The following is a 12,069-nucleotide window of genomic DNA, read 5'->3' on the forward strand; positions in this document are numbered from 1 at the left end:
TGACTGCAGTAGCATGTGTTCTGAAACTCAAATGACATTTTTAATTAACAAGATCATCTGAAAGACAGGAAGCCGTTGTGACCTACAGTAGGAGTATCCGAGGACAATGATCTGTCCAGTATTTGCCAAATGTACAAAATCCAGGAACAAAATACTTTTATGAATTTATTGACTACCTGAATAAAATTCAGAGACAGTATATTCATGATTTAATGGACTTATTGGGGGGAGGAGGGGTCCGATATTGCTGAATCTCTGTTAAATCCAAATGTCTGTAAAATAACGTCTATATGAAACCAAAAGTCCGTTAAATTACAAAATGAGATATTCTGAAGCACAACGCCACCTGTATTTACATGAAAAATGACAGATTTTGATATATATATATATTACATATCATCCATTAGAAAATAATAAATAATAATAAATTACCCACCCTCTTTTAACAAGAAAAAAAACCCTGAACATTATGTAGTCACTTTGCTCCTTTTCCATTTTTATTGTCAGTCCTGTTGAGAGGTTGACGCCATTTGCTAAGGAGGTGGTAGGTTGAGGCGACACAGGTTTTGGTCAGCTAATTGGCTTGAAGAAAGCATCCAATTTTAGTTGTGTTTTGGAAGTTTGTTGCTTATGAATAGTAATATCTCTGAAAGTTAGGAAGTGAGAGTAATACAGCTGAACTTCAGGATCAGGTGATGAGTTGATAAACATGATCAAGTCAAGGAGATGAGATCTTAAATCAGACAGCTTGATTGTGTAAATTGGTGGCCCTTCTTCCTCATCATCACTTTCTTCGTCCGCTTTATCACGAGTCATAACTTCTTCAGCTATCTCCCTCTCTGTCACCACTCAAAGCTTCTCCATAAGTACCGAAGTATCGACATATCAACCAGGAAAAAACGGGGAAGTACCGACATATGAACCGTAGAAATCCAAAATCCGTTAAAACAAGGATTTACTGTACACACATCCTGTACACACCTTCCTCAAAACAACTCAAATCATCGCTTGTATGCTGGTTTTGTGTGTGACTCATAATCGCAATCCTATACGTAAGATTTTTTTAATTCTTGTAAGCAACATTTGGATGGGCTATTTTACAAAACGAAAGTTTCAAAGCTGAGGTTTTAGCATGTGCAGCTGTTGGCAGCAGTGCAGAGGAGCGGTCTGGATTTCTAGTTGGAGGTTTGTGAGTTCAACTCCCAGATGGGGTACAGCTGTCACACCCTCCGATTGTCGTCTGAAAGCATCGGCTAAACAACTGAGACATACAGTAATAAGGTGCAACTGCCCGTCCCCTTTTCTCATGTTGTCACGGATGTCAGAAGGGACGAGCCGTGGAATGGCAGGAGAGCGATAAAGACCCTGTGCGTAGCAGTGAGACTTGGGTTAGCCCGGGCTCAGCTGTTCAGGAAATGCCGTATAGAGACCTATGGCCTCAGGTAGCGGGCATGGGGTGACCTGGTGCTATGAGGGTCTCAGGACATCCGAACGTCAGTGCTGAGAGAAGGTGAATGAGTGACCCGGAAATATATAGCCCCAGAGAGAGAGACACCGGAAGGAGAGCAAAGCACAGGAAACTAGGGACAGGACAGAGTAGGAGCGCCCTCTGGCTGCAGAGGGTGTGACACATGTTCGGCTATAGTGCTTGTGCGTGCTTTTCAGCTTCTCCGCCACAAGACTGGACAGCACGCAAAAAAAATGCAGAAGTCCGCCGAGCTCGCCTCTCTTCCCTGCTGTCGTCCGTGACGTTTCACCATTAAAACCGAGGCAAGCACAAAGTCGACAGATGTCTCCCGACGGGCCTGGGGGGAATGACTTTTGTCAAGGACAGTCTCCTGGGGTCCCCCAAGAAAGTTTACGCTGGAAAGTGGGCGGCGGGTCCCTTCATTCTGACGGCTCACCTAGATCCGCTAAGAGAGAGAGTACTCATTGCTCTTCTGGCTCTGCCAGCTGATTATTAAAACTCAGTCCATAAAAAGACCTAACGTATGACTTAATCTTGGAAGACAGCCACCCGACTCTCTCTCCTCGTGTTAACTGAAAGCGACGGGCTGGCCGCATTAAAATTCGGTGTTTACAGTCTCGCTTGGTCGACGGCTGTTAAGCATTCCACCAAGCTGCAAGGTTCATGTTTGCCCAACGATCAAGGCTCCCACGGGGCGGCTGCATTTATTGTATTAATGGCGGTGATAATTATGCGCATCGGGCTTTTTGGAAACGTCCAACTCTCTAATTCTATTTCAGTTGGCCTCGCCACTGGTGGCTCTGCTCGATCTGGAGGTCACAATCAGATAATAGCGATTCAGGTTTGATGTCTAGCCAGCTGCCCAGGAGGATATGGAGCAGCGGCTGTGACACAATCAGGGAACATTGTCTTGACAGGAGAATTAGCATTAATGAGTGAATGGGCTGGCATCGCCAGATACTACTGTCAGCTCCCTAAGAGAGCCACCCCGAAGCTAATAATTCAACCCAACCGTAATTATGGTGGCAGTTCAGACCAGTGTAGCCAGGCCCAGATTTGTCCTAAGCAGACGACGACGTGTTTAACTGGATCTGCCTCTTGCACGGGCAGGGCAGTGGGTGGGCACAGGGATACGAGGCAGTGCCGAGCGACTGATCCCCGGCCTGGCTCAAAGCACGCAGCCAAAAAATGCGACCGGCATCATCACATGTCTCATATCACTGTGCAGCTCCCAGCTGGCAGCCCCACTGGAGCTCAGCAGGTGTGAGCCTGGTCAGTACCTGGATGGGAGACCTCCTGGGAAAGCTAAGGTTCCTGCTGGCAGAGGTGTTAGTGGGGCCAGTAGGGGGCGCTCACCCTGCTGTCTGTGTGAGTCCTGATGCCCCAGTGTAGTGACGAGGACACTATACTGTAAAAATGCATGTGTATGCATGTGTGTGAATTTACTGCGCTGTCCTTCAGATAAGATGTAAAACTGAGGTCGTGACATAAAAATCCTAGGGTGTTTCTTGAAAAGAGTAGGGGTGTTACCCCGGTGTCCTGGCCAAATTTCCCCCTGGCCTTTACCAGTCATGGCCTCCTAATAACCCCCATCTCTGAACTGGCTTCATCACACGCTCTCCTCCCCACTGAGAGCTGGTGTGTGTGAGAGGACTGGAGCGTCATCCAGGGGGGGGCTGCACACTGGTGGGGGTGGAGGGGATCCCCATGACCTGTAAAGAGCTCTGAGTGGAGGGTCCAGAAAAGCGCTATAGAAGTGTAAGGAGTTATTATTTCTTGATTAGTGACACGGTTCAGGCGGATGGTTTCTTTCACAGCAGCCGCGTGCCCTGACCTGGAACTGTGAGCTCCCGCATGTAGCGCTGCAATCTGGTGAGGAAGTTCCCGGAGTGAATGTGACAGGTCATCCTATTTGTAACCCAGCTACCCGTATGGGGCTCACCTGGGTGACGCCTCAGTCGCGTGTTTATGGAGAGGTTTGCTTCTAGGGATCGGACCACCCCCTTCTGCTCTGTCTGTGTCAGGGCCCCACTTGACAGGGAAGCATTTTTGAGCCTTTGTGAAATACAGTAAATCAAGTTTGTAATTGCTGCCTTCAGGAGCCCCATTTCTGGGAACAAACACACCATGTTTAAATTCTTTCAATTTCCCATTCAGAACCGTGTCTTCTGAGTTGCATTCTGAAGGAAGCTTTGGTTTGCTCTGAGTGCCTATTACATTGATAGGCTGGAAGAACTGAGTCTCTGTATTATTGAGCATTTAATAGCAGAGAACGTGAAGTCCTCAAAGGCTTTAACACAGTCAACCCGGCAGATTCCTTCAGAGGCGCATTTAAAACTGAGAACCTGAGACCCTTCTTGACTGGAAGAGTTGTGGGTGTCTGGAACAAGCTCCCCAGCCATGGTGTCAAAGCTCAAACCCTGGTTTCTTTCAATAAAGGGCTGAATGAGCTCCTCAGCTGAACTAGCTACGAACTACAGACTTGTTTGGAACCTTTCTGATGTTCGTATGGTAACAAATAGACAAAAATAGCAAACAAGGCAGCAGGAGTAGGAGAGGGATGAAAAGAAAGATCTTGAAGGTAAGGAAGTATTTAAATAGCAGAGTGTGATGGCATTCAGTTATTTACATCTAGTAATTAGATTGTTAATTATCATTGCCTTCTGCTGTTTTTTTCCATCCTTCAGTAGTGAAGGGGTTGGTATACAGTGCTTATGTTTTGTTTGGTGATGAGATTATTTTACTCAGTTGAATAGTGGTTTGCTGGCAGTCAGAGACATCGGGCTATTCCTCAACATTCAGCAAGGTACAGACGGACTGTCTTGACTCAGTAACTGAACGCTGTTCATGAGAGGACCCAATACAGGAACAAAAAAACGACCAGTTGCAATCTGACATCACCAATAAGAAAGAGCTGACAAATATCATTAGATCTCATTCTTTGTTTTCCAGAACAAAAGCCTGAAAAATAAACTTCTCTCTGGGAGCAAGCTGTGTGGCATCCATGCGGAAGAGGTAAGGAGAATCTGTCCGAATCTTTCACACGCTGCACATCATTCACATCACCCAGAAGCAGTAACACAGACCGGACAGTTACCTCATTGCGGACACTCTCTCTCAGTGACTGGGCTCTGGAGAGACAAACTAGAGTAACCCTGGGATCAAAGTTGCACACCGTCAGTCCTGCAAACTGAAGACTTCAACAAAAACTTGGAATGTCCCCAAACACTCAGTATGTGCTAGTTTGCTACCTTATCTCCAAAGCGCACAGCTAAGTGCTCTGCGCAAAAGGAGGAACCCAGCTCTGCACTGTAATGGCCCTTTTAAACCTGAGATGAAGCAAATGTCAACACTCCTGCAGAAGACAGAACAGGAAAACTGTGGCGACCTGCTGCTTTCAAGACCTAGAAGTGAGGCAGACCTCACTATCTGTATTACAATGAAGGCTTTCCCTCTGCTTGTGCCTCAGACATCCATGAAAAATATGGTTGCTATAAGAGATAGTGGTGATTAGCACTACTGATTCATAATGTCTTGGGTTTAATTCCAGTTCTCCCCAGCTGTTTGCATGTCCCCCATATCTGCATATTTCACCATGATGGGGGCCTAAAGGCCTGCAGGTTAGATCTGACTGGCTGCTCTAAATCATCTCCATTAAGATAAGATAAGATCACTTTATTGGCCCTATACAATTTCTTGTATTAGGAATTCATCTTTTCACAGAGCCCAGCTTGCTCTCCATGAGACATAGACAGGGAGAGAAGCTGGGGGTCAGAGCGCAGGGTCAGCCATTGTACAGCACCCCTGGAGCAGCTGGGGTGAAGGGCCTTGCTCAGGAGACCAACGGAGTAGGATTCCTCTGCCAGCCGTGGGATTTGAACCAGCAACCTTCCAGCCACAGGCGCGGATCCTTAACCACAGAACCACCGCCCCATTAGGATCCCCATTATTACCTGGCCATGAGCAGGGCTGGATTATGGTGTTCGTAGGCCCTGAGCACTTTCATTCCAAAATCTGCTAAAAGAGGATTAAACGCAAATTGATTGACGTCGACTGACACTGTGCACTTTAAACTCTTCTGATGCTAAACCGTGTAATTGATGGAGCGAGTCGAGCAACCATTGCTTCAATACTTCGAGTTTCTAGAACAGCCGCTAGATTGCGTAGGATTATTGATTTGGAGTCGATTGCAAGCATGTTGCTCCAGCTCGTTTTTCATTAGTCACTAGTGTTTCCCTCCTTAGTAGGCCCTAAGCATTTTGTAGGCCCTGTGCCTGCAGTGCCTAATAGGAAATCCAGCACTGTCCATGAGTTCTCTGGCTTTTGTGCCTGTATTCATGCAAAGACAGAGAGGATGAATGAACAATCATGATAAATCACCAAGAAAGAGACTACTACTTTGTTTCAGAAAAAGCACAGCTAATTAAACTTAATGCACAGAATAAAGACCTCAGAACTCATTAATTTTTATTTGTTTTTCATTTTATCATTGGTTATTTGTATGGTTGTCGAGCCTTGCTTCTGTGGGAGCTGGCCAGTGCCACTCCCAAAGTCCTTTGACAGGGATAAGTGAAGTAAATGCCCCAGGGGACCTGACTTATAAAACGAAACCTGGGAAGAAAGCATTGAAAAAATAAGAAGAAATATATTGCTCTAAAGACTTCTTGTAGCTGCCTCTGTCAGCCTGCAGCTGGAGCAGGAGCAGTGTGTGCTGTGTCAGGGACCTGACAAAGACAGGTCTTCTGACTGCCCGTATGATAATGCTTGACATTGCTCAGTGCGAGCTGGTCTCTCTTCCCAGTCATGCAGAGTCTGCAGGTCCTGTCTGCTGTGATCTGCGGACTGTGCATGAATGAGCAATGAGTTCCTCCTGTATGACTAGCAAGGTGCATGGGGTCACATGCCTGCAGAGACACGGTGGCTGAAACATCTCAGCACTGACGAGTTCCTTTGTAGCTCCCCACTCAAACCTCTCACCTCTTGATGACTACTTTAACCATTTCCAGTGAACTATATACAGTAGTATGCATGTGTGCGCATTTACTGTGAATATCTACAATATGCATTACCAGACAGAAGACGCAAGACTAATTCAGAACAGTCCAACAGCTCCTTGCAGTTTCCTTTAATCCAAGTTACTCGAGCCTAAAATCGATCCGTGTTTTCGCAAAATTCCTGCGTACAAGGCTCAACATGTGGATTCTACAAACCGGCACTAACCTACTTCCGCGTCTTAAGAATTGGCTACTTTGAAGAACACGGTGATCGCCTCTTTTCTCTGAAAGCAAGGGGGCACGGGCGTTAAGATTAGAAAGCCCCCTTTTCTTGCGTTCGGAGAGTCTGGTGCAGGGCACTCGCGGAAGGCTAGTGGAAACTGGCCCCCAAACCCAGTCCTCTCCACCAGGAACAACGGCAGGAGCGCAGCTTAGCCGCCTGTGGCGTGGGAGTGCGTGTCCGTATGGGAGTGAGCGCGGACGTGGGAAGGCAAGAGGTGATCCCTCCTGCGTGCTTAATTGGAAAGAGGAGTTGATTTTCTCGCCGAACGCCTTTTCAGAACTTCACGCCGTGCCCAGGAAAGCAAACAATGGGAGCCTCAGACACGGACAGAATCAAATCCCAGTACGTGATCTAAAAGCAATTTCTGTATTTAAATAAGCTAACACACATTTCCTTATCTCCCCCCTGCAGTCCAAAAAAATCCAGGCTCAACTGAAAGAGCTGCGGTACGGGAAAAAGGATTTGATTTTTAAGGTAAGAGCAAAGCCGAGCTTTTTGGAAATAATTTCCGTGCTCATTGCACAATATGAAAATCCTCCAGGCTGAGAGTTTGAAGTTATATTGTTTAAGGTCCCTTAACGATCCTAAAGGAGGTCGATTTGTTTCTTAAAGAGCGTTTAAGAGAAATGTTGGGGGAGCATTCAAAGTAAGGGTTCAGCATCAGATGTGAAGGCACCCCAAGAGATGTAAGAGCTTCTTTTTACCATTTCAATCCCAATGTGAGACATTAAGCCTTGAGTGAGTCAGTCATAAACATTTTGACCTATGTCATCTAACAAAGGGACCTGCAAGCTGGGTGTGATGAAGTCTGTAATTTCAGTAAAGCCTTCAGGAAAAAAGCACTTGAGAACAGGTAGGAGTTAATCCCAGCCCAGGGTTCACAGCAGGTGGAAAAAGAACATGCCTACTCAAAGAGAACCTCCTACTGTACTTACACTGCTCCCTACACACACACACACACACACACACACACACACACACACACACACACACACACACACACGAAGGACAAAGACTGGCAAGGTACTGTGTGCAATGTGACAATAGTAACGGAGAGTTACACACAATGAAATTCCTCTTCTAACACTCCAGGGCTTTATACAGTATGTGCTCTATAGAGATGGTCCAGAGTAGCAGAGTAGGCCTCCCTTCCAAAGTAGAAAACTCTAAAGGTAAAACTAAACATCTTTGCATCATAAAGACTTTCGTGCTAGAGCTACAGCACTCAGTTCTCAGTAAAGGAGATGAAGTGGATGAAGGCATGACCCCTGGATCTGCCAGTGTGTGCAGCAACATATTATTACATTGTAATAGCTCTTGAATAATCAATAGAGCACGGTTCAAAGTGAAGTGGAATCGATAGCTAGCCCACAGGGAAGCTCTCCACTGCACCTTTACTACAGTTATTCAGATTCCCTTAGACGATAACATGATGGTTTGAGTTCAAGCCCCAGCAGCAAGGACTGTGTGAAGAGCACCTGCCTTAATACTGCAGCGTGAAGCGTCATTTACTGTTCAGAAGCTTGTATAAAAGCAGAGGCTTCGTCGTTTCCCCTTTCAAGTTCAGTTTCAAGTCAGGGCGTTCCCAGTGCTGGCTTTCGCTCCTGGGAGCGGCGTGCGTTATTGTAGTTCTCAGTCGCCGGTGTTTAATATTTGGATTCCTGTGCGCCCAGCCATTTATCAAGTGCGAGCTTGGGGCCTCACTGAGCACACTGCAAAGTACTGCCGCATCACCTGACCTGCTGCTGTCTTAGTAAATCCATTTTCCCTTTCGCCAAGGGGTTCCTGCAGTGGAGGTCTCTGCAGGTACAGTAAATACACTGACATGGAGAGTAGCAGGTTATGATCCATGGAAGGCCATCAGAGAAATGAGAGCACACACAGCAATTTGGCACAGTCTGGGGTCTTCCTTTCCAGTCGGCCTAGCCTCGGAAGGGACTGCAGATTCAATTACCTCTCACACCGAGGGATCTCCCCCCGGAGCAGAACTGAAATGCATTAGTGGGATGCGGGGTGGAAGTTGATGCTGCTGTTACCAGGATTGTATTTGCTTTCTGCACAGGCGGAGAACTTTGCTGTGAAAGTCCCCCGAACCCTTGGCTACCAACAGAGCTCTGTCACTTTGTCGACATAGAGCAGCTCTCCGGTGGTCTTTCAAAATCAAACTGCGCTTGTTTGCTGTTAAGATGACTGAGGCAGGAGACTTGCAGATTATATTCAGAAAGATTCCAGGACAGTTAGGACTCCATGATAAGGACTCAACGGTGAACGTGGACAGTTGTCATTTCGAGAAAACCATCTCAATCAATCAGATGACTAGCTTGTCACTGGTGTAAGTTGTTTGAGCTTGCATAGTGCATCCAAAGTCATTAAATGTTTCTACTGTGCACTTAAAAACCTTACCGACTACAGAGTCGGCATAGCAACCAGCGGCAGTACCCTTTTTATGGAGTGATGGGCTTTTGAAAAGCAGCAGTGTTTATTTTAGGAACTGACTGTAGGAACACACTGGCCTGGGGTGTCGTCTGTGCAAAATTGACATGTTTTCCTCAGTTGTTGTGGTTTTTCTCCCACCTGCCAAAGACATGCTGACTTGGTTAATCAGTGCCACTTAATTGTCGGTGTGTGTCTATGTCCAGTGACAGACTGACGTTCTGACCCCAGTGTAGTCCCTCCTTGCACTTTCTGTAATGACCTTTAGCAGGAATAAGTAAGAACAAGTAATAATAGATATGTGGATGATAATCTTTTGTCTTCCATGCACTGTTACTCAGGTGTAACCACACATGCGAATACATGTCTCCTTTATCCAGATGTTGATTGGCTCTAAACATGCTGAGACCTTTCACATTGCCCCTTTTCTTCCAGCTGGGTAAGATTTTCATGAGAGGCGCTTGATTTATCGCCTGCTACAGTACACAGCCGGGTGTTTGACTAACCTGCTGCTGTGTTTTAAGCATCCAAAAGGGCTAACTAGCCTCCCTCGGGCGAATTCTCCTCCAGAAGGACGGGGCCATGTTTACTCTGTCAGCCCTCTGGCTGGCCCACAGCTAAAACAGCAGGTTTAAATAAAACAGCAGCTTGCGGGTTGGGCCATCAAGTTGAGTGGAGCCGCTATTAAATGACCCCACTGAAAATGTCCTCTGTCATGAAATACAGGAGTGTGCACGTGGTTAAACAGGTGCAGGATCCTTTTTTTTTTTTTCCTGTCTGAGAAGAAAAAAACTTGATTGCTACTGCATATCTGAAGCAGCCGCTGAAGGTTCTTCCCACTCCTGTTGCATTTGGAAATTGAGTCGGAAAGATGGCACACTTGTATTCTTTACATCACTTTATTAAATGGGCACGGGGGATGCAGAGGCTCAGAGCACTGTCTTAATATCGCTGTAATAGCTTTCTATCTCGAGCGGCTGGAGGGAGCAATCCCACTGTCTTTTTTTTTTTCCTCCTCTTTTCTGCGGATTCATGAGAGCTCCAGGCGGGCTGCCTGACTCGGGAAGGAGGCGTGGAAAAACCTGAGCCGTCCCCTTTCAAAAGGGGAGGTGGCAAATGGGACGTTGCCTCTGGACTGGAGGCCCTGACAGAGGATAGCCATCATCAATCAGTCCAATTAAGGAATGCCTTTTCCGGGGATCCATTTGTGTCATTCAGGACGGACGAGGGCTGAAAGGCAGAACAGGATGCCAACGTGGCCCCCGCACCTAGTTTTCAGGAAGGAAATGGGCAAGGGACAAGATTTTTCAAGGCTGCGGGACTGCGGTTCGGGTTAAAGCAACCCGGGGTGTCGATTTTTTTTGTTCCCCCAAGTGAACTCGGTGAACAAGTCTTTGAGGTAAAGTCTGCGAAAAAGAATCATTTTCCAACTGCAAAAACGAATGAGGATTTAAAACAAATTTCAAATCCAGAACCCAGGGATGTTATTATTGGCTTTTGGGGAATTCGTAATAGTTTCTTTCTTTTCTATGCAAAGCCAGAGGTACATATTATTATCTTATTTGCAGTCGTTCATCGACTGGAGCTGAACCTCATCTTAATTTACTGACTCCTGGTGGCTAGAATTCTGTAGCGTATTGTGTTTAATCTGCAGACTTTATATTTCATTTTTTCTCACATTAAATACTTGTTCAAAAACATTAAATGCTTGTTATTCAGCTTCATACTTCCCTGCATATACAGTAGCATCCTGGCATTGTGAGGACAAGAATAGAAACAGCTGGTGATTTGTGGGGGGTTGTCTTTATAGAGGTTTTCTGAATCAGTACCTGATCTCGTACGCATCAGAAAACATCACCAGTGTTAAATGTATTATCATAGTGCTCTTAAATGCTCATTAGATGTTTAAAGCATTTGGGAACTCGTTGTGATGCTTTTGTCTGGCACTCAATAGATGCCTGAAAAAAAAACAACACAAAACACGGCTGTTCAGTCAACTTTTACTTCATTAATATCAATTTACTTGCATTACTGCACCGGGATCTCTACTATAAACAACGCCAACAAAAGAAAAAAGAAGTGTCTGTTGAGTTCTGATTTCAAAGTGTTGCAGTGTTGAGTCGCAGACGCTCTCCGAGAGTAAATTCCTTCACTCAAGCACAGCTAACGTGTTTCACAGCTTCAAAATCGCTGCCGACGCCAGAGACAAGGAAGGTGACAGGAATAGATGCCGTTTGCACTCTCCTGTGCCCTCGTGTCGTTTGTAAGGCATCTGAGGAGGCAATGAAAAATCAGCGAGTTCCATCAGCTCTTTCCACTGTTTTCGTCTTTTCAACAGGGGCAGCAGCTGACGGACCTGGAGCGCAAATTAACAGCAGCAAAACAGGAGCTGGAAAAGGCCGCCCTTGACAAGGTAGGTCGACAGTTTGCTCAGGCCTTTTACTTGCCAGACTACCTGGCCTATTGAGAAGGACAAATTGTGGTGGTAAAACAACTCTGAGTTTATATTTCTGAAGCATTTCCCACAATAATTGGCCAAATTAATGACAAATGCTCTTCCTATTTCAACGTCAACTTGAGATACACATCGCCCATGTCAAAAACGACTTAAGTAGGCACAAACAATGACTCATGTACTGCATCAAGAAGGTTTGAAACGCCAAAGCAATGAAGTGTTGATGAAGAAACATGATCTTTTAAGTACTTTATTAGCGTGTGGCATTTGAATGCTGGCCAAAAATTACTCTGCGGTAGTCGTTTCTTCATTATGTATGATAACTATTTTTTTTACCTGCTCATTAAATGTTAATTGGTTTCTTTTAATTAGGCAAATGGGCGTTCAAATGACTAGCTAAACCGTCAAAATATTAAATTCACCCTAACCTTTGAGA

At 45.7% G+C, this 12,069-nt stretch overlaps 1 protein-coding gene across 2 annotated transcripts in view; it reads left to right on the forward strand.

The window, feature by feature from the left end:
- Window positions 1-12,069, forward strand: part of luzp2 (leucine zipper protein 2) — a 146,399-nt gene that overhangs the window by 94,423 nt on the left and 39,907 nt on the right. For both annotated transcript variants that reach the window (XM_015338685.2, XM_015338686.2), the window contains exons 6-8: window positions 4,421-4,483; window positions 7,157-7,219; window positions 11,517-11,591. In XM_015338685.2, the coding sequence (XP_015194171.1) occupies window positions 4,421-4,483; window positions 7,157-7,219; window positions 11,517-11,591 (201 nt within the window). The remainder of the gene's footprint in view (window positions 1-4,420; window positions 4,484-7,156; window positions 7,220-11,516; window positions 11,592-12,069) is intronic.

Source organism: Lepisosteus oculatus, chromosome 21 (genome assembly GCF_040954835.1).
Source record: "Lepisosteus oculatus isolate fLepOcu1 chromosome 21, fLepOcu1.hap2, whole genome shotgun sequence".
Classification (NCBI taxonomy): domain Eukaryota; kingdom Metazoa; phylum Chordata; class Actinopteri; order Semionotiformes; family Lepisosteidae; genus Lepisosteus; species Lepisosteus oculatus.